We start from the raw sequence: 20,889 nt of genomic DNA, 5'->3' as shown, positions 1-20,889 counted from the left end.
GAGACAGTTGGCGGGTGGTTGGGGCAGGTGGCCGATTTGCCTTTTGGTATCACTTTGTTCGCCGTGAGTTGGCAGGGTATACCCAGACGTGGGTCCCTTGCTCACTCTGCCACTGGATTCAAGATAGCCTGGCTGATGAGGGTTATGAACCCGAAACCGGTCCCAGGATGCTTGTTTCCGGTCCAGGGAAGACATGGCTTGGCAGTTCGGGCTGGACTGTTCCCATGAGGCACACAGGGTCAGACTGATTTGCATATGGCAATGCCGGAACTGGGGTGGTGGAGTGAGCTAAAGAATGGTGATGGATTAAACCCAGATCAGTTGACTGGGGGTGAGTGTTTGATTTGCTCAAACGCTCTGTCCATCATCCCCTTTGGTATCGCTTTGTAAAGAAGAAGGAGCTTCAACATACCTGGTCTCTCCTTCTCCAGCCACAAACGATTCAGCCTCCCCAGCTCCTCTCTTTAATACGGGCCGTGGCACTTGCTGATAGTGGTGGCATCTCATGTAAGAGTGGGTGATAATCATGTCTATATTGTGCGTTGTTAACAGAAACACAACGTCCACTTGTGCAGCATCAACTAAAATGCAGAAAAACAAGACCTGTGCACACGCTTAAACAATAAGTTGTCCTGAAATCAGGACTCAAAAGATAGCAACAAATTTCCTGGATGATGAAATAAAGGTTTGTACGCCCTGACGTTCAGAGAACCTGCCAGGTGTTGAACCACCAAGGTAATGCCTTGATGTTCCAGCCATGTCCAGAAGCGCAGAGCCTCCTGACATAGGGGCCACGACCCCACCCCTTCCTGTTTGTTGCAATATCACATGGCGGTGGTGTTGTCCATGAACACCTGCACTACACTTCCTCGGACAGAGGGAAGGAATGCCTTCAGTGCAAGTCGGATCGCCCGCAGCTCCAGAATGTTGATGTGGAGCAGGGACTCCGCCGGAGACCAGAGGCCTCTGATCTGCCCCTCTCACATGAGGGATGCATCCGTCACCACTGTGTGCTCCGGTTGGGGAAGGGGGAGGGATCTGCCATTGACCCAATTGCGATTCGTGAGCCACCACTACAGCGGTCTCGCAGTGCCCTCCGAGATCAGGACGTGGTCGGACAGGTTGCCCTGATGCTGTGCCCACTGGAACTTCAGGTCCCACTGCAGAGCCCGCATCCCCCACCTGGTGTGATGTACCAGCAAGATGCAGGAGGCCATCAGCCCCAGGAGCCTTAGGGTCATCCTGACCGAAACTTGGGATAAAGGCTGAAAGATTGGAATCAGAACCTGAATATCCCAAACCCGCACCTTGGGAGGATAAACCCGAAACTGCGCTGAGTCCAAAACCGCTCCGATAAAGAGGAGCTTCTGAGAGGGGATAGGTGCGACTTCGGCACGTTGATGGAAACCCCCAGCAAATGCAGGTCGTCAGCCGTAGTCTGGTGGTTGTTGACGACTGTCTGGGGCGAGCCCACCTTCAACAACCAGTCGTCGAGATAGGGGAAGACTGGAACCCCTGATCTGTGCAGATGAGCTGCGATCACCGCTATCACTTTCGTGAACACCCGAGGGGCGCAGGTAAGGCCGAAGGGCAGCACGGTAAACCGAAAGTGCTCGTGGCCTACCGTGAACTGCAGGTAGCGCCGGCAGGACGGGATGTGTAAATAGGCGTCCTGCAAGTCCAACGCTACCATCCAGTCTCCAGGGTCTATGGCAGCTAGAACCTGAGCCAAGGTCGGTATCTTGAGCCGTTGACGCTCCTGAGGTCCAAGATGGGACGCAGGCCCCCTTTGCCCTTCTTGGGAACCAGAAAGTAGTGGGAATAACAACCACGTCCTACTTCTGGCCCAGGAATGCGCCCGATGGCCCACTTGGCCAGGAGGGCCGTAACTTCCTCCTGCAGAAGTTGCAAGTGATCCCCCGACATGCGGTGGTACTGCAGTGGCATGGCTGGAAGGGTCATCTAGAAGGGTAGGGAGTAGCCCCTTCGGACAATTGGCAGCACCCACCTGTCCGAAGTGATGGTACGCCAGTGGAGTAGGTGATGGTGAACCCTGTCTCCCACTGGCTAGGAATGGGCCTGAAAGCTCATACTAGGAAGCTTTGAGGCAGATGCTGCGGGAGTGGATGCAGACTGACCGGCCTTCTGACCCCCTGCTCCGCCATGGCGGATGGCATGTCCACGACCATGGAGGTTGGTTCTTCGGCCTGTGGCTGTATGAACACGTGGGGGGGTGCCCCTTCCGTGGCCACAAAAAGCAAAAGTCTGCTGGCGCTACCCCGAAAGGCCCAAGGACTTGGCCGTAGCCCAGGAGTCCTTAAAGCGCTCCAGCGCGCAATCTGCGTTGTCGCCAAAGAGGCGACGGCCATCCAATGGCATGTCCATGAGTGTGTTCTGGACATCCACTGAAAAAGTGGCGGACCTCAGCCAGGCGTGGCGACGAATCGCCACCGTCGTTGAAATCGCTCTGCCTAGCGAGTCCGTTGTATCAAGTCCGCACCGGATAGAATACCGTGCTACGTCCCGCCCCTCAGCAATAGCCTGGGCGAGCTGTGCCTGGGCCTCCTCCGGACACTTGGGCAGGACGTCCGCCACTGTATCCCACAGAGAGTAGGTGCAATGGCCCATAAGGCATGTGGTGTTGATGGACCGCAATCCTAGGCTGACCGAGGAGAACAGTTTCTTGCCAAACTGATCTAGCCTTTTGTATTCCCGATCCGGCGGAGCGGTTGGGAATGCGGTCTGGGACGTAGAGGCCTGGATCACCAGGCTCTATGGGGTGGGGGGGGAGGAGTGGGTGGACAGAAAGCAGGGGTCGCCCAGAGCCGGGCGGTGGCATCGGGCCACGTTACGATTCACAGTGAGGCCTGTGGAGGGCCTGGACCAAGTGCCCAACAGAATGTCAGCGAGGGCCTCATTGAACGACAGCAGAGGCTCCGAAGAGCTTACTGGTGGTTGGAGCACCTCAGTGAGGAGGTTAGTCCTCACGGCCGCCGTAGGGAGCTCAAGAGCCAAGGCCTTGGCTGCCCTGCGCAACACCACAGCATATGTAGCCCCCTACTCCGTAGCCACGGAGGGAGGAGAGAGAAAACCAGTGTCAGGCGAAGTGTCTAGACCACTGGCATCTCCCAGCTCATCTGCCCAGTCCTGACTTAACTGGCACTACTGTGCAAGAGGGTCCTCAGACCCCTGCCAGTCCTCCCTTTCATCTGTGTCCTGATAACAGGCATAAAGGAAGGAGCTGGGTCATAGGTGAAGGGCTCACCCATCGACGGCGCCGAGCGGCACCGTTCCGGCTTCGGACCCGGACCGGGGCTGAAACCAGGGACGGCGTCGTCCGAGGACAGCACCGGGGGCGGCACCGAGGGGATCGGTGCCAGCAGAGGAGTCGTGAGGTCAACTGGTGTCGACCGGGATCCAGGCCTGGATCCCACGGGGCCTGCGACGGCGGGACCGAAGTAGTAGACAGCGCCGGGGCTGAAGCCACCGGCTCGCTACAACCCCCAGTCGGACCTGCGGGGCCCGAAGGTGTGCCGGCAGGTCTCGACGGCGGGAAGTGAGTCCTCATGACCACAAGGAAGTCACGTATCTCGCCCGGAGTCGCATTAAGTCCAGGGACCGCAGGGTATGGGACCGGATGCGACGCCTGCGGCTCCGGCGGAGCTGCGCGGGTGGTGCCACCCGTTCCCTCGGCCGAGTTGTGCGACCGGTGAGGGGAGTCAGAAGAGCGATGTCACTACTTTGACTTCTTTTTAGCATGCCTCGACTTACCTGAGTGCGAGGACTTGGAGCCCGACGAACGGTGATGGCTCCGGCACGGCGACCTGTCCCTCGACTTCCTCCTCGACCAGGACCTCGAGCAGCGCGGAGCCAACTGGCGGATCTCCAGAAGCTTGCGGGACCGCTCCCGCTTAGCTTTCGACGTCAAGGCCCGGCAGTCGGGGCACGACTTGTCATCATGGTCGGCCCCCAGACAGTAGAGACACCAGCGGTGGGGGTCGGTAAATGACATCATGCGGTGACAGGTGTCACACGGCTTGAAACTGGGCATCCCTACTGGCACCAGGAGTCGAAGTCGACTCGAAAAATATAGACAAAATTTCCAAAAAGTTAGTCAAAACATGACTAAGGGTACTAGCTCTTCCCGGATCTGCGCTTGCTGGCGATGAAAAAAGAAGAACTGACGACGATCACGATGACGACGGATGTGGAGCCGCAGACGGCGCCTACCGACGCGCAGGAGTACTGCTGACAATTCTAAGGTAAGGAATCTAACACTAACATGTTTCTTTCAGATAAATGGGGCACATGATTTTTCGAGCAGAGCAGCGGCAGTGCTTTGAGGTGCAGTTGAGAGGGAGGTGGGCACAGGGCAGTTGGGGTGGGTTTAGTGGTTTATGTTGGTGGCAGTTTCGGTGGCAGGTAGAGCGTGTCAGAGTAGCAGGGGGAAGCCAGGAGAGGGCATGAGGCGGTGGTGATTGGTGGCAAGAGAGTGAAGGCGTATGGCTGGGGGAATTCGTTTTTCCAAATGGGGAAGGTAGAATGTCAGTTATGCAGGTCATTATATGTCTCATACGAAGGCTGGGCTATTGGGGTTGGGCTACCTTAAGGAGATGTACGATTCCTACGTATTGGGGTGGTAACAGCCGTGGCGTCAGGAGGGCCCTTGGGGGGGTAAGTGGGGAGGCTGAAGGCGGAGGACGATGGGTGTACAGAAAGCTGTTCTGTGATGATATTAGTTACTGGACTAGGGGCTTTCGAATGGATTTGGAACAACTGCCGAACGAGGGCTAAGGAAAAGGGGATGCAATTCTTGCAGGACTAATCCTTCTTTTTCTACTATAGGAACTGGGAGTAGATCGGGATCCAGGGCGGTCGCCTGGATGCATGGCCATTCTCCCGGGCATTGGACAGCAAAGGAGGCGAACTAGCAGGTGTACAGACTTCACCGGGCGGGGAACACAGTCATCGGGCTGTGAGATGATGGGGTAAACAGTGGAATGAAAATGGGGGGGTGTTGTTGCCAGTACGGCTGACATCGTGTCACAAGAAATAAACAGTTGCCTCGATATGAGGATACATGTGGGAGAAAAAAGTATTCTGGTATTCTGGGATATGTCAGGTTTGGCTTTACACTATGATGCATGGAAGGGGATATGGTTCAGTGAAATGGAACGTGGGGCAATCGGGTCACGTGAATGAATTGTACCTTGCAGAAGAGAAGATCGGGAGGCTATCGAACTGGCTTGCCAGGTAATGGCCTGCTGGTGATCAGACGGTTTCGAGGAGAACCAGGTGGTCTTGTTTAAAAAAGGGGCACCTTTCACGGACAAGAATTGGCACGAAAATGTTACTTGTTTACACGGGATGCAGGCCCAGGTGATGGATGGTCGTTCACCGCAATGGGGGGCACCTTTCACGGGCAAGGAAATGTTAATTGTTTACACGGGACGTCCACTGGGTGCCGCAGAGTGGGGAAACGTTAGGTGCACAGGAACTAGAGGAGCAAGTGGTCCTGCTTAGGATTGGCACCTTTCGAGACGATTGACTGTCCCAACAATAGTAATTTTATACGGGACACAAGTTTAGGTGGTGGATTGGTCGTCCACTGGGTGCCGCAGGGTCGGCCGACGGGAGGCGGAAGGTGCCCAGTAAGTGGGGTGGGCAGGGAACCGCCCTATGGGGGTTTCCCTGTTTGGCGGTACTTTGGAGGGGTGGTGAGTCACATACGGCGGATCCACCCCTCGGGGGGCGAACGTTACACAGGTGACTGAAACGACTTCAACGCATACAGAACGACTCTGCACGCCTGATCCTCGACATACCTTGCCACAGCCACATCACATCCCACCCGAGAGACCTGCACTGGCTTCCCGTCAACAAGAGGCTCACCTTCAAGTTCCTCACCCACGCACACAAGGCACTCTACAACACCGGACCGGCATACCTCAGACGACTCACCTTCTACACCCCAAACCGCCACCTCCGCTGACCTCGCCACCATCCCCTGCATCCAAAGAGTGACCACCGGCGGCAGATGGTTCTCCCACCTCGGCGCCAAGACCTGGAACACCCTCCCCATCCTCCTACGACAGACCCAGGAAGCTACTCAAGACCTGGCAATTCGAGCAGTAGCAGCACCCCCCCCCCCCCACACCTCCCAGCGCCTTGAAACCCTCGCGGGTGAGTAGTGCACTTTACAAATGTTCTGAGTGATTGATTGATTTATGGATAGCGGGGCGCGGGAGGCAATGAAGGAAATTCAACAGAGGATGCTTGGAGGGCAAGTGAAGTGAGAATGGGGAGAGGAAGGTGGTCACCGAGTGAATGGGGAAGAGTCAAACAGGTGAGATGGTTTTGAAAAGGATGAATGGAGAACGAGTCGATCTGGGATGGGGAAAGTATATTTATTGCATTTATGTACTGTTAATAAAGTCTAAATGGTTGCAACCTTGTCCTAATAAAATGGCCTTTTACGCTTGAAGTAACAGCGTGGAGTGTGGTTCTTGCGCGATAAAGAAAGCCTTGGTGGCCGGGGACGCATCTCAGAGTGGAAGGGTTGCGGCTCCAGCTTAAGAGACGAAGACACAGGAAGACACACAGACGTTACTTTTGTCACAGCCTGCAGCCCCGTTAACACATTACACCTCCCGTAGTAAAGAGTCACTCAGGTCTCTCCACCTTGAGGTCATTTTGCATATGGTCTCACACCTACATGGCCCGACCGCACAGAAGACGATCAGCAGAGCCAGTGAGCCAGGGACACGGCTGCACGTGTGACTCTCAGCAGCAGAGCACAGCACTGAGCCAGAGACACAGCTGCATGTGTGACTCTCAGCAGTAGCAGCACCAGATCCTCGCGGCACAACCGGGTCTGCACGCGCACAGCCTGCTGGGAGTTGTAGTGTGCAGGAGCGACAGCAGCTTCTATGACTAATGTGAATCTTTAAACTGTAATTGCCATAATGCTAGAGAGAGCAGAGATGGACGAATTCCTGCACTGCATGAGCTGAATACAGCTTGACGAGAAATGTAGCTTTACTGCGTGTTTCCGACTACAGGGCCAAGGTCTGTGAATAGGCTGGGGCAGCAAATATTAAAACTAGTGGGAGCGGCTGCCATGCCTCCACGGAAGCCTGTTGGAGAGCATAGAAGTGTTAAGTTACTCTCGCTAGACGGGAGCAGTTGTGGGCAACCCAAATTAAAACTATGCAGGTTGTGTAAAGTCTGCAAGTGCAGGGCAGACTTTAAGAGTAGCAGGAGGGGCTGTAAGGCCTCCTGCTCGCGGCAGCGCACAAAGGAAACATCTCAGAGCCACTAAAAGTTACTGTGCGTGCAGGATGGGTGTCACAGTTTGAAACAAGCACGGCCGCGAAAGTTATAGCGACCCCGCTAATTAGACAACGAATGTCAGGAATGCAGCTGGCACCCGGCCGCGCTGTTGCTTGCTCCCGATCTCCCTAGGCCAGGGGAGTTAACGTTTAGAGAGAAGGCGGGACATGTACCCGCATTTGGCCAATTTTAGGCATTCCATTTTTGAAAAATCACACGCAAAGGCCAATAGAATTTGACAAGCAGACACACAGGCTTTCAGAAAGGTTTCTGAATGTCTGCAGTGCTCACAAGAGACCCTCTCCAAGAGCAATGCATGCGCGCTGCGCAAGGCGAGACCTAAAAGAAACAGTTAAATGGAGAAATAAATCAACATGATTTTATATTTGATGTATTACAGAAAGTAAGCTCAATATGTTTAGACCATACAAAAACTATTATAACATTTTAGGGTGAAGTATCAAGGTGACAATGTGGCTTTTGCTTGCTTGTGAAACATTTGAAAACAAAGTTTTTTTACGAGAAGAAAATCCCTGAAGTACTGTAGCCTTCTCATTTCATGCACACTTGTACGCTGGTTAAAGTATATCATGTAGGCTTTAGAGTAAGATAAAGGAAAACTAATAAACTGATGCCAGTGTTTGAAAACACAATAAATTTAAATATTGCCTATAGTCCATTTGAACTTCTTCAATATATCTGGGGGTCCTGCAGCATCTCTCACATCCCTTGTCTCAGCGGCACTGCAAGGTTGTGTAGAGAGTGCAGGAAGAGTATGGCGTTATGCAGTGAGGAGAAGGTGAGTAGAAGGCTAGAGAGGAACTCTAGAGGGAGATGATAGAGTAAAGAGCTCCGTAGATAGACGGGCCGTATACAATAGAGTGAAACCTGCAAGTACGTATTTAAGACGCAGTCTCCGCTACAGTTTTCACCTGACTGGTGCCAGTCGAGGTTGGTTGCTTAGTATGGGAAAGTTAAAAGCATGTGTTGTTGTTGTCTGGAAATGTAACAGCATTTAACAATTGTATACAACACTATAGCATACACAAGGCAACATAAAATAAAACATAATGGCGCAACACAACAAAGCACAATGCAACACAACAACCACATTATAACACAATAACATTACAATGCAGTAATGCAGCACAAAAACAAGGCAGCACAAAGAACAGAACACATCACCACCACAACAAATATGCATAAACATTAGTGTGACAAATTGGGACATCCAGAAACGTTCCTTCATAATATGGTGGTGGATGATGATTGTACCAAGCACTGCCTTAACTTACCACCAAAGATATGAAATAACATCAGCAAAAAATGTTTTCTGATTCGGCCCAGGGGCTCTAACGGCTGTGATGACAGTTTCATTCCAGGAGCTCCATGGACCAGTCACCACAGGTCTAACAGTGCTACAGACCCCAGCAGCAGTGCAGACCCTAGCAGCAGTGCAGACCCTAGCAGCAGTGTAATGCCTAACAATGCTACAGACCCCAGCAGCAGAGCAGACATCAGCAGTAGTGCAGCCTCCAACAGCCATGTAGATCTCTGAAGTGCAACAGATTCCTGCAGTGCTGCAAAACCCACAAGTACTGTGGACCTGGAGCAGTGCTAAAGACCTCAGCAACAGTGCAGATCCCAGCAGCGCTACAGATCCCAGCAGCGCTACAGATCCCAGCAGCTCTACAGATCCCAGCAGCTCTACAGACCCCAGCAGCTCTACAGACCCCAGCAGCTCTACAGATCCCAGCAGCTCTACAGATCCCAGCAGCTCTACAAATCCAAAAGTGCTACATACCCCAGCATCAGTACAGATCTCAGCAGCACCTCAGATGCCAGCAATGCTCCAGAACCCAGAAGTACTACAGATCCCAGCAGCAGTAAAGAGCTCAGCAGCAATACAGAGCTCAGAACTGGTGCAGACCCCAGCCGTGGTGCAGGGTTCCGCTTCGCTGTAGACCCCAGCAGGCAGATTTGCTTCAGGGCAGTGCAACCGGTGCCGCAGCACCACACACCAAGCTCAATTGGGCGCTCTTTGCAGGACAGGCAGAAGCGAGATAAGAGTAGCTGTGAAGATCTTTGTGTGCATGGCATTTTTTCAGAGGATAATTTAAACGTCATGTTGGTGAACGCACTTGGAGACATTTTGTCTAGTCTTACTTTTGACTTGTGATAAAGTAGCACGTAGGGCCAATGTTCCTGCTGCACAGCTCAACGTGTAACATGCAGACCCCAGATCAGTATTTCAGGTGGATACCTCTTTGGGTTATTGTTTTTGTCACAGAGATCCTTTTGTTAGTTGGAGTTCATCAGTTACAATCCTTCCACTATAGCACAGTGAGCTGCATACAAACTGAAAGGCACAGGTTTAGAACCTTATTGTTGTCTCCCTCAATGTTTTGTTATTCGAAAGTTGTCTAAAAGGGTTTCCTTGAGTAGTAATACCATATAATAAATATGACACCCTCACTGATTGTGTTACATTTTAAATATTTTTACGGGCAGATTTCCTAAAACTTTCCCACCTGGTTTAATGGTGGGATGCACACCTGGTGCAAACTTATTTCGTATCTTAGTTTCCAGAGCAAATCCTGAATATTGTTGGACAGTAGCCCGAAGGTAGCACTATGTGTACTTTACGATAAATATGTGACCCAAGGGGGGTTATGGACGCGAAAACATATCTACTAACTTTCGTAGAAATTAATTAGCATCAGCAGCTGAGCCGGCTCCAGCAAGAAGGGCACAGACTGCAGTAGCAACAGTACAGATCCCAGCACTACCGCAGATTCCATCAAGAAGGGCACAGACTGCAGCAGCAACAGGACAGATCCCAGCGCTACCGCAGATTCCAGCAAGAAGGGCACAGACTGCAGCAGCAACAGTACAGATCCCTGCACTACCGCAGATTCCATCAAGAAGGGCACAGACTGTAGCAGCAACAGTACAGATCCCAGCAGTACCGCAGATTCCATCAAGAAGGGCACAGACTGTAGCAGCAACAGTACAGATCCCAGCACTACCGCAGATTCCATCAAGAAGGGCACAGACGGGCGGATGGTTCTGGGTCTCCCCGAGGGTGTTTTGATACTGGGTGGAGATTTTAACTCCGTCTTTTCTGGCAGGATAGACCGCTATCCCCCCCCCCCCCCCCCCCCCCCCTGAGATCTTCCTGCTGCGCAATCCTGGTTGGGCGACTTCCTGGACACATTGGGCCTCATAGACTGTTGGAGACTAATGCACCAAGAGCAAACACAGTTTACTTTTCATTCGGGAGCTCATGGCAGTCTTTCTAGATTAGATTACATCCTGATACCGGCGGCACTGTCCCCCTCGATTGGAAGGTTAGACACCTGGCCCGGGGCATATCGGACCATTCCCCTATTTGGTTTCATTTTAATCTTAGCATCGGGGCCGAAGGCAGGGTGGCTCCGATTAACCCATGGTATCTCCTCAACCCAAAGCCACGGCTGAATTGATTTAATCACTTGATCTGTATTTTACTGAAAATGTTGGTTCTGTATTCTCACCTGTCTCGTTGTGGGAAGCTTTTAAGACTGTGATCAGGGGACAGGCATTGTCTTTGGTGGGGTGTGCCAAGAAATGGAAGAACGAGGCAATTGTTCAGCTCGAAACTGAAATCACAGACCTGGAGACTGCATTGGAGCGGGGGGTGTCTCGAGAAGCATTACATGTCCTCCGCCTTAAACAATTAGAATATAAAACTTTGGTTACTGATGCAGCAAAGACGATGAGTAGGGACCAGCAGGGACGGCTCTATGATGTGGGTGATAAAGCGGGAAAATTGATTGCCTGGCTGGACAGAAGGGAGAGAGCGAATCGAGTGGTTCCGGTGATTGTGACAAGTGATGGTGTGAGTGTAACTTATCCAGTTGGCATTGTTGAATGCTTTGCTGATTATTTTCGAGAGGTCTACACCTCGGTGTCCTACAGGCCTGAAGGAGATTCGCACTTGTTGCTTCGGGACATAGCGCTCCCATGTTTGTCCAAATCGGAGCGTGATTGCCTGGATGCCACGCCCTCGGTGGATGAGGTGGCTCTCGCGCTGCGCTCCCTTCACTCCGGCAAGGTTCTGGGTCCTAATGGCCTTCCTGTGGAACTGTATAAGTTACGGCCCGATACTTTAGCTCCCCATCTACGTGCTATGTTTTTGGCTGCGCGAGATAATGGCTCCCTCCCCAGAGATCAGCGTCTTGCGATCATTGTGGTGATCCATAAGGAGGGTAAACCACGAGATCGTTGCTCGTCTTATAGACCCATTTCGCTCTTTAATGCGGAGCCCAAGATCCTCGCCAGATTGCTTGCTAATCGTCTGATTACAGTTATTGGCGACCTGATACATCCGGATCAATCGGGTTTTATCCCGCACCGTAACACGGCATTAAATTTACGACGTCTGCATGGTGTTCTCGCGAGGGCCCCGACGCTGCGTGAACCGGCCATCTTGGCGTCCTTGGACGCCACGACGGCCTTTGATACAATCGAGTGGTCTTATCTCTGGGCGGTACTCGCCAAGTTTGGATTCGGCGCGGGTTTTATCGGTTGGGTCAAACTCCTGTATGAAACACCACTAGCCCAGGTGGTGGTTAATGGCCGCGTCTCCGTGCCTTTTACTCTCGGTAGGGGCACCCGACAGGGCTGTCAGTTGTCCCCGCTCCTTTTTGCTTTGGCGTTGGAGCCTCTTGCCGCTTGGCTACGGTGGGAACCCTCGATGAAGGGTATACGCTGGACGCCGGAATTTGAGGATCGCATTTCCTTATAGCGGATGATATTTTATTGTACCTTACCTCTCCCCAAAAATCGCTCAATGTGTTGTTTGACATACTTACCTCCTTCGGGAAGAACTCGGGCCTCATCATTAATTGGTCGAAATCCTACATTTATGTACTTGCGGGTGATGCCCCTCGTTTGCCACGGGGCTGTCCCATCCAGTTGTCGCAGTCTGGCTTTAAGTACCTGGGTGTGTTTATCTCCATGGATCCGGCGGTTCGCTATGAACGTAATTTGCTCCCCCCACTCCAGCGGTTACGCTCCGATGTAGCGCGTTGGCGTAAATTACCGCTGTCTCCCCTAGGGCGTGCGCCCCTTTTTAAGATGATGTCCTTACCTCGGTTCCTCTATGCCCTCCAGAATAGTTTTGATGTCATCCCGTCGACTTATTTTCGGGAAGTACGATCGTTACAGAGGCAACTAATATGGGACGGACGTTCGCGCATAGCTCTTCCGAAATTGACACTCCCCTGGTATGATGGCGGTATAGCGCTCCCGGATATTCGTAGGTATTATTGGGCTTCCCACCTTGCTGCTATCAACCACGGGATGTATGGCCCGGCCTTGAATCCAGCATTTGAAATGGACAAATGGCTGCTCCCAGGTGAGATTTCGTTACATCCAGGTACGTCATGCTCTGAATTCTGTGTTACCAGTGGGTAGTACTGTTCCGGATTCCTCCCCCCTCGAAGATCGTATACTAGATGGCTATGTGCCGGATAGTACTATCTCACTGTTCTATAAGAAAATGATTAATGATAGATCGGGTCTGCTTGATCGCCTCCGTGAGGCCTTGATTGCTGATGGTATTGAACTGGATGATGAGGATTGGCAGTCCGCGATCTCCTCTCCCAAGGAGGTGGCGATTCCGGCCCGCCTCCGTCTGGTCCAACTCAAGATCCTCCACAGAATCTATGTCACTGGTCCCCGTCTAATTCATATGGGTTTCTCTACGGATGGCATGTGTCGGCGTGGGTGTGGTCTCCTTGGCACCTATCTTCACATCATTTGGGAATGCCCTGAGGTGGTGCGATTCTGGAAACGTATACATGAGATTATGGCTGACGTCACGAGTGTTATGATGCCGGAAGCCCTGAAGTAGTGTGGCTCACTCCTGAAGTAGTGTGGCTCACTGGTTAGAGGCGGCAGACCCGAGAGCAGAGGACGGCCCGGGACCAGGGTTCGATTCCCGGCGCGGCAGGTTTCTGGACCAGGGTCAGCGGACTCGATAATTCTCTCGCCTCGGTGTCCACTCTGATCAGCGTTCACACTCGGCAACTCTGGGCATTAGCTTGCCTCATCTTCACTAACGGCCCCACCAGGCCGCCGGGGATGCCTGGTCTCACCCTGGAGATACCCATTAAGGGACCATCTCTCAGGGAAGCCAGGAAGGGTTTCGCAGCGGTCGAAGCGCCTTGGGACCCTACGGGTAAGTAGTGCGCTATATAAATGCCTATACATTTACATTTACATACATTCATTTTACAATGTTTATTGAATGTATGGGGTCCGAATGACTAGGACGTGTTGCAGCTTCGGTGGGTGACTTTGGCCAATATGGTTGCGAAGAGAGATATTGCCCAGTTGTGGGGATCCCCAAGGCCACCTACAGTGACTGCTTGAAAAGAGAGTTTGGACTGGTGCATGTTTCGGGAGAAAACAGTATATATTGCAAGGGGCAGGCCCAAAAAGTGGGGGAAGATTTGGACTCCTTGGAACTCATACCGTGGAGATATTTGTACACCCCCGCTCAACGCTTTACAGAGTCCTCCTCAGTCGCCCTGACCTACATCCCTTCCAGCTGTGGTATATCGTACTGTTCATATGCAACTCTGCCTGTGCCTCCCTCCCCTCATCTGTATTCAAAGACTTTTTTCTCCTGCTAACATGTGTCTCCCGTCCTCCCTGAGCACATACCTAATGGCTGTGTTACTACTGTGCTGCCTTGCTTGTTTGCTTGATGTTTTGTTTCTTTGTGTTTCAAATAATAAAAAGTTAAAAAAAAAAGGGCACAGACTGCAGCAGCAACAGTACAGATCCCAGCGCTACCGCAGATTCCAGCAAGAAGGGCACAGACTGCAGCAGCAACAGTACAGATCCCTGCACTACCGCAGATTCCATCAAGAAGGGCACAGACTGTAGCAGCAACAGTACAGATCCCAGCAGTACCGCAGATTCCATCAAGAAGGGCGCGCACACAAGCGGCACTACAGATCCCAGCGCTACCGCAGAATCCAGCAAGAAGCACACAAAATGTAGCAGCAACAGTACAGATCCCAGCGCAACCGCAGAATCCAGCAAGAAGCGCACAAAATGAAGCAGCAACAGTACAGATCCCAGCGCAACCGCAGAATCCAGCAAGAAGCGCACAAAATGTAGCAGCAGTACAGATCCCAGCAGTACTGCAGACCCCAGCAGTGGTGATGCAGATCCTAGAAGCAGTGAAGCCCCCAGAGGTGGCACAGACCCAAGCAGCACTACAGATCTCAATACCAGCCGTGCAGCCAATCCCAGAGGCGCTGAAGATTCTAGCAGTGGCACAGACCACAGCAGCACTACTGATCCTAGCAGTGGGGTAGATCCCAACAGCAATGCAGATTCCAGCAGCAGTGCAGACCCCAGAAGCCGTGCAGATGCCAGGAGTGGCACAGACCACAGCAGAATGCATACCGCAACAGAGGAGCAATCCAAGCAGAGGTGCAGATCCCAAGAGTGGTCCAGATCCTAGAAGCAATGAAAAGCCCAACAATAGACCAGACCACAGCGGAGTTACAGACCCCTGCAGCAGTGCTCATTGTCTGTTCTCGCCCAAAGAGCTGCTGTGTGCTCTGATGAGCTCTATTGCCAAAGCATGAATAATACCAACGCAAGAAGAAAAAAAAAAGTCCATCTGAGTAACTGCAGAGAGCCTCCAACAAGCTGCACATTGTTTATAATTGAATTATAGCAAATGAATGCACGGAGAGACTTCGATTCAACTGCATGAAAACAATCAGAGAACAAGAAGAAATGAAAGCGATTTAAGTGAGGAAACCAAAAGAAGGACAATTTGTAGTTACCTGCAAAGCGGCGTGCCCATCTCCAGTCTAGGAGAAAAATATAGGAAATTAAAAGAGTAATGAACACATATGGAAAATACACACATTTGGATCTACAAACAGGGTTTACTATACAAAAATATATTTTATGTGGAAATGTTCTGAAATCTTAATTCACTAAAAAAGGCAATTGCCCTTACCAATGCTCCAATCCCAAACTCAAACTGCTCCCCATCCCTTAGTCAAATCCCAATTCTAACTAATTAATAAACCTAAACTAGTCTAACTCTATCCCTGTTGGACTTTTGCCCCATGTAAATAAATATCCGCCAACTCTGAAAGTAAGATTCGGATCAGCAAGAGGCTTGTTTAACTTTATCGGGGCTCTTGAACATCCTAGGTAGTAGCGTGCCGTCAATGCTTTGCACACCGATGCATGGGTGATCCTTGCCACCCTGGCTGGCAGCCGTGCTGTATGCGCTTGAATTCCCTGTTTTTGTCCTTGCGCATTGCTGTAGCACCATCTGGGCTTATCTTGGTCCTAATTCACGTAAAGTTTTGAAGCCAACAAATAAATCAATTGAATGTCATTTGAGATCCTGTGCATCATATACAAGTGTCCGGAAGGGGAAACACCAACATCCCTCAAGGATAAGGTACATCGTTCCCGGCCCTCCCTCACTTACCACTCAGGCAAACTAAGGAGCACATTTATTTCTAAAAATCAAGCAGCGCAGCAACTCATCTTGCTGGGCTGCGCGATAGGGAAAGGGCAGGAATGCACACAATTTAACATTATACAGCACATTCCTGTCTTCTCCCTGCACTAGTGCACAATGTGCTCCCTTAGTCCCAATGCAGGTGCACGAGTGCTCTGTGGTGCAAGGGTGTCTGCATTTTAAGCAGGATTCTTTTTGTACAGGAAGGGAAGCTTCCCGCACAAAAACAATACTCTGAGGTTTTTCCTCTTTCTATGTGTGCTGCACAATGCAGCACACAGAGGAAGTAACGAGGAGAAATGAAGATATTTCTCCTCATTACGCCTCACCTGGTGAGGAATAGAATTTAGACCCATTACCAGGTCTACCAGTAATGGCAATCTGGGAATGCGATGGTATGCTCCAGCCATACAACGCCTCCCTGGGGCAGAGTAACGCCACACAGTGATTTGCTCTGTGTTACTCTAGATTTATCAAGCCACGCAAGGCCACGCAGTGAGCAAACCAGGGATCGCAGCTGCCCCTCTGACTTCCATGGCACTACTATCGCTCTCCTCCCAAGAGGGCAGAGACTGGCAATACAAAATGTGATGGAGACTTTTCTGAAGTCTGCCATCCCCATATCATCACAGTGTGCGGTGGGGTCAGTGAAGCTGCTGACTCCATCTTACTTTGTGCCGAGATGGAAACGTTACTATTGTGTAGGCTGAGTGATATAAAGCCACACACAGGACTTCTCTCTGCAATGGCCGTGGATACATCTAGTTGCTGCATTGATGCTTGTTCCCCTGCACCACCCACTGATGTGAAGGGCTGCACAATACAAGACCAACGTCACTGTTTCACTCGTGTACCCCAAGGGTATGCCTGGCTGCCCAGCCTTTACCGCAAGCGAGGCTCAGGCAGAAAAGGCATCCATCTTTACATTTCGCATGCGGACTGTCAGAGTCACATTCATAAAACAAGCATTGGTAAATGCATTAGGTTTTGCTTATTATACAGTATAAGTTACAGAAAGTCTGTTAAAGTGTTATGACTTGTTTATGTACAAAAAGGCAATATGTTACTAGCAGTATAGTGCAGGTAAGTAATATTAATATTTTGAAACATTAAATAAAAGAGGGAAATAATAGAACTAATTGATGTAATAGCAATACTATGTGTTTAGAGGAGGTCTGATACATTTTCGGCTCTGTGCAACTGCACCTGCTGCACCATTCAAATCATGCCCCTAGTGCCTGCAAGACTGCATTTGTGACTGCATGTCTAGTAATAAAATTTAGCAATATTTGGTGTTTAGAGGAGTTATGACAACCTTTGGCCCAGGCGCCACAGCACCCGCTGAACCATTCAAATCTTGACTCTATTGCCTGTAAGCTAACTGCACTTGTGACAGCTTATTAATTTTATTTTGAAAGTTTTATATAGCGCAAGCATGACCACAGAGGGTATCAGAGCGCTTTACAGATAATGCAAAAGTACGAGTACATGGAGCACATAAATAAACATCATAACAACAGGTAAAACTATTTAGAATGTCCAACAGTCTCAAGTACATAGCATCTAGAGCACAGAGCAGCGTCAAATAGTCCGAGAGTCAAGTGGGGAAGGCGGTCTGAGGCAGATATTTGTTCATCAAAAGCTCTTTAACTTCTAATTTGAACAGGGCATAGGAAGGGATCACCCTGACTTCGGGGGGAAGAGAGTCTCAGATCCTTGGCGCCATACCTGAAAATGATCGATTATAGGTCTTTTTTTTCTTGAATTTTTGTGGTTTGAGTAATAGGGTGCTGCCACTTCTAAAGGCTCTTGAACCACATGAGAGCTCCAATTTCGGAGCGAGGTACATCGGGGTCTTGAGGTGGATTGCTTTGTGAGTCATGTTTGCAATTTTCAGCTGTATCCGAGCTTCATAGGGGAGCCATTTCAGAGCTAGCAGGTCAGGAGAGATGTAGTTGAATTTTCTTGTGCCCGTAACGAGCATGGCCGCAGCATTGAAGGTCATCCTAAGGGGAGCCGTTATCACTCCAGGCAGGCCACACAGCGTAGCACTGCTATAGTCCAGCTTTGTGATCACCAATGCTTGCACTGCAACCTTTAAGTCATGAGCAGGGAGATAAGGTTTGAGCTTCCTAAGAATGCTGAGCTGTACGTTCGCTCCTTTGGTGAGGGGACTTATGTGTTTTTGCATGTTCAAACTCTTGTCTAGTATGATGCCAAGCAAGGATGCAGAGTCAACGAGGTGAGGTCTGCAGTTAAGAGCTGAAAACTGATTCAACCATTGCTCAATGTCCAGTGATTGCTTATGGGGTGAGATAAGGAGGATGTGATAACGCCAGGACCATGCAATTGCTACTAGATGGTAGTAGGGGCGTAGGTGGGCTGATTGACAGGTGTTTACAGGCCGATCGTAATTCTGTTTCAATCTTACTGGTCTTATTTATGAAGAATTTTGCGAATTCTTCGCAATTGGGCAATGTCCCTAGACCCAGTGATTCAGAGTTCAGATGACTGTTGGCTTGGGACTTGATTAGTTCGAACACATTTTTGGGACTTTTTTTGCTTGGTCTAACGGAGTTCTGAAAAAGGTGGCCTTAGAATATCTGATGCGTTTATTATAGGAGCTTCTCAAGGATCTTAGGTGGTACAGATGCTCAAGGGATGGATTGGACCACCCCAACCTTTCAGCGAATTTTAGGTTTCTCCTGTCTAAATTAAGACTATCGGTAAAACATGGTTTGGAGTGTTTGGAGGGGATTCTTTTGAGCTGTAATGGGGCGACCGAGTCTAGGACATTCAGCATTGCGCGGTTATAATGGGCCGTAAGTTCGTAGACATCCACATGTTTGGTGGAGAGTGCAGGATGTTATCACAGAGAGCAGTCAGCTCAAGCGGGTTGACATTCCATAGGCATCTTTTCAGCTGTTTAGGGTTCTTGGGTTGGGCTTTATTTGTTCTTACCAAATCCAAGATACGGAAGGTGATGCAATAGTGATCGGTTCAATCACATGGGAGGATAGAATCGAGGAAAAGGGAGTTGGGTTTACCAATGACGAGATCCAAGGTAGCTCCTTTGATATGTGTGGGGCTGTCCCAGATTTGAATTAGGTTAAGGTCAAATAGGTAGGATTTGTGGCTATTAACCACCCTATCACTTACATCATTCCAATGGAGGTTGAAGTCTCCCAGGAAGATTTGGGAGCCATGGGAGTCTACGTTAGCTGAGATAATGTCCATGATCTGTTCTGTGAAGGGAAGGTTGTCGCGAGGGGGGTGGTAAAATGTGTGCAGTTTACAGGAGTGATTGTGATTGTTGCCCCCAGTCACTTCAATGCATAGGTATTCACTGGACGGCAGGAGGTCAGTCTGAAGTACCTTCACTGAAAGATTGCTCCGATGTAAGCATGCAATGCCTCCACCTTGCCCATGGATCTGTCCAACCTAATGATGTCATAGTTGGGAGGTATTAAGAGGTCCAAGCAGGGGGTAGCCGAGTCATTAAGCCAGGTTTCAGTCAGCATTACAAGGTCCACATCCTGCGCCACGGTGAGATCTGCAATGTCCGAAGCATTTTTCGCTGCAGATCTACAATTTAGGAGCACACATTTGAGACTAGTGATGGCGTCTGTTGGAGCGGGAAGCGTGGTGGTAACTCGCGTGAGGTTATTCTCATTTAGGGTTCTGGTGTTAGGCCTAGGTTCCCTGAAGGGATCCGTAGTGATGGATTCAATTTGATGCACGTTTGCTATGGAGGGTGGGGGAGCTGGAACATAAGAATGTAGGAGAGAAAGAATATCTGTATCAGACAGGGGAGCTTTGCATCTAGAGGGGCGGGCTGGGTCAATAGGGAGCGGAGCGGAGCCCCACCTATGAAGTATATGGGGAACATGAGACAATGACCTCTGTGAGTGGTATAGGGAAACATGATACGGTGCCCTCTGAGCGTCAAGGGGGGAGGAGAGCCCCGAACGTCTGTGAACAGGGAGCGAGCGGCGAAGGTGATTTTGGTGGTGCCGCAAGGACAGGGGTTTGCCAACAAGGCCTTAGTGATATGTAATATACTGCGGACTTCAGTCTTGAGTTGTTGAATGCAGAGTACTATATTATTAAGGCGGCCTTCCAGTGAGATGTGTGGAAGGGATTGGGGGGCAAGGTCCCCTGTCTCCTGGGCGTGGGAGAGCCAGTGAAGTCGGGGGATGGTAGTGCAAGTGTGGACTGCCAGCTAGAAGAGATTCGGGACACTGGAGATGTACACTCGGAATGGATAGGCTAGGGGAAGAGTTAGTAAAGTCAGGGTAAAGAAAGGTGGTAGGAAACTGGATGCACCCAGCGGGACCAGTATCTGGGCAGTGGAGCAACATGCTCGGAATGGATATGGAAGGGGAGGAGCTAGTGAGGTCGTGGGAAGGTAGGGCAGTCGGCGCCTGAGTGTGTCCCAAGGGGAGGGATTCAGGGAAGTGGCACTGCATGCTCTGGAGGCTGAGTGGGATAGGAGAGGAGGGGAATGATGGATTAAGACCAGTGGAGGCTGATGAGAGCCTGGTGGGAATGTGAATTGCGCTGCCGGAAGGTGATTTGGGAAGAATTGGGTTGTTGTGAGCACTGGGACTTGGCGGGTTAGGACTAGCAAACCATACAGGAGGAGCAGGAGGGTTCACAAGATGACTGTACTGATACAGCCCGTCCAGTGCGGGCCTTGCGAGGGAGTGGTTAGGAGTTAGGGTAGAAAGTGGGGGGTCCAACAAGGTAGCTGTGTGATCCGCGGGAGGTGGTGTAGAGGTAGGGGTTAGAGACTGCGAGTGCTGGGGGACCACTAGTGGTCCCACCCTTGCGCGGGACTGCCGCTAGCCACTGTATTTAAGATAGAGGGGAAGAATGTGTCAAATCGCATTAGATTGTGGTCGGAGGCTTGTATAAGAATGATTCCATTTTTGTAGAGGGAGATGGTGGCTTCGGCGGCTTATTTAGTAGTTAATTATTGCAATAGTTGGTGTTTAGATGTG

The 20,889-nt window shown here is 50.7% G+C and overlaps 1 protein-coding gene across 1 annotated transcript in view; it reads right to left on the bottom strand.

The window, feature by feature from the left end:
- LOC144756162 (E3 ubiquitin-protein ligase TRIM39-like) overlaps positions 1-20,889 on the bottom strand; it is a 274,405-nt gene that overhangs the window by 79,967 nt on the left and 173,549 nt on the right. Inside the window, exon 6 of the mRNA XM_078645741.1 lies at positions 15,189-15,215. Within this exon, the coding sequence (XP_078501867.1) occupies positions 15,189-15,215 (27 nt within the window). The remainder of the gene's footprint in view (positions 1-15,188; positions 15,216-20,889) is intronic.

This window comes from Lissotriton helveticus, chromosome 5_1 (genome assembly GCF_964261635.1).
Source record: "Lissotriton helveticus chromosome 5_1, aLisHel1.1, whole genome shotgun sequence".
Taxonomy (NCBI): Eukaryota; Metazoa; Chordata; class Amphibia; order Caudata; family Salamandridae; genus Lissotriton; species Lissotriton helveticus.
The sequence above is the reverse complement of the archived record's forward strand: the minus strand, read 5'-3'. Positions and strand labels throughout refer to the sequence as shown.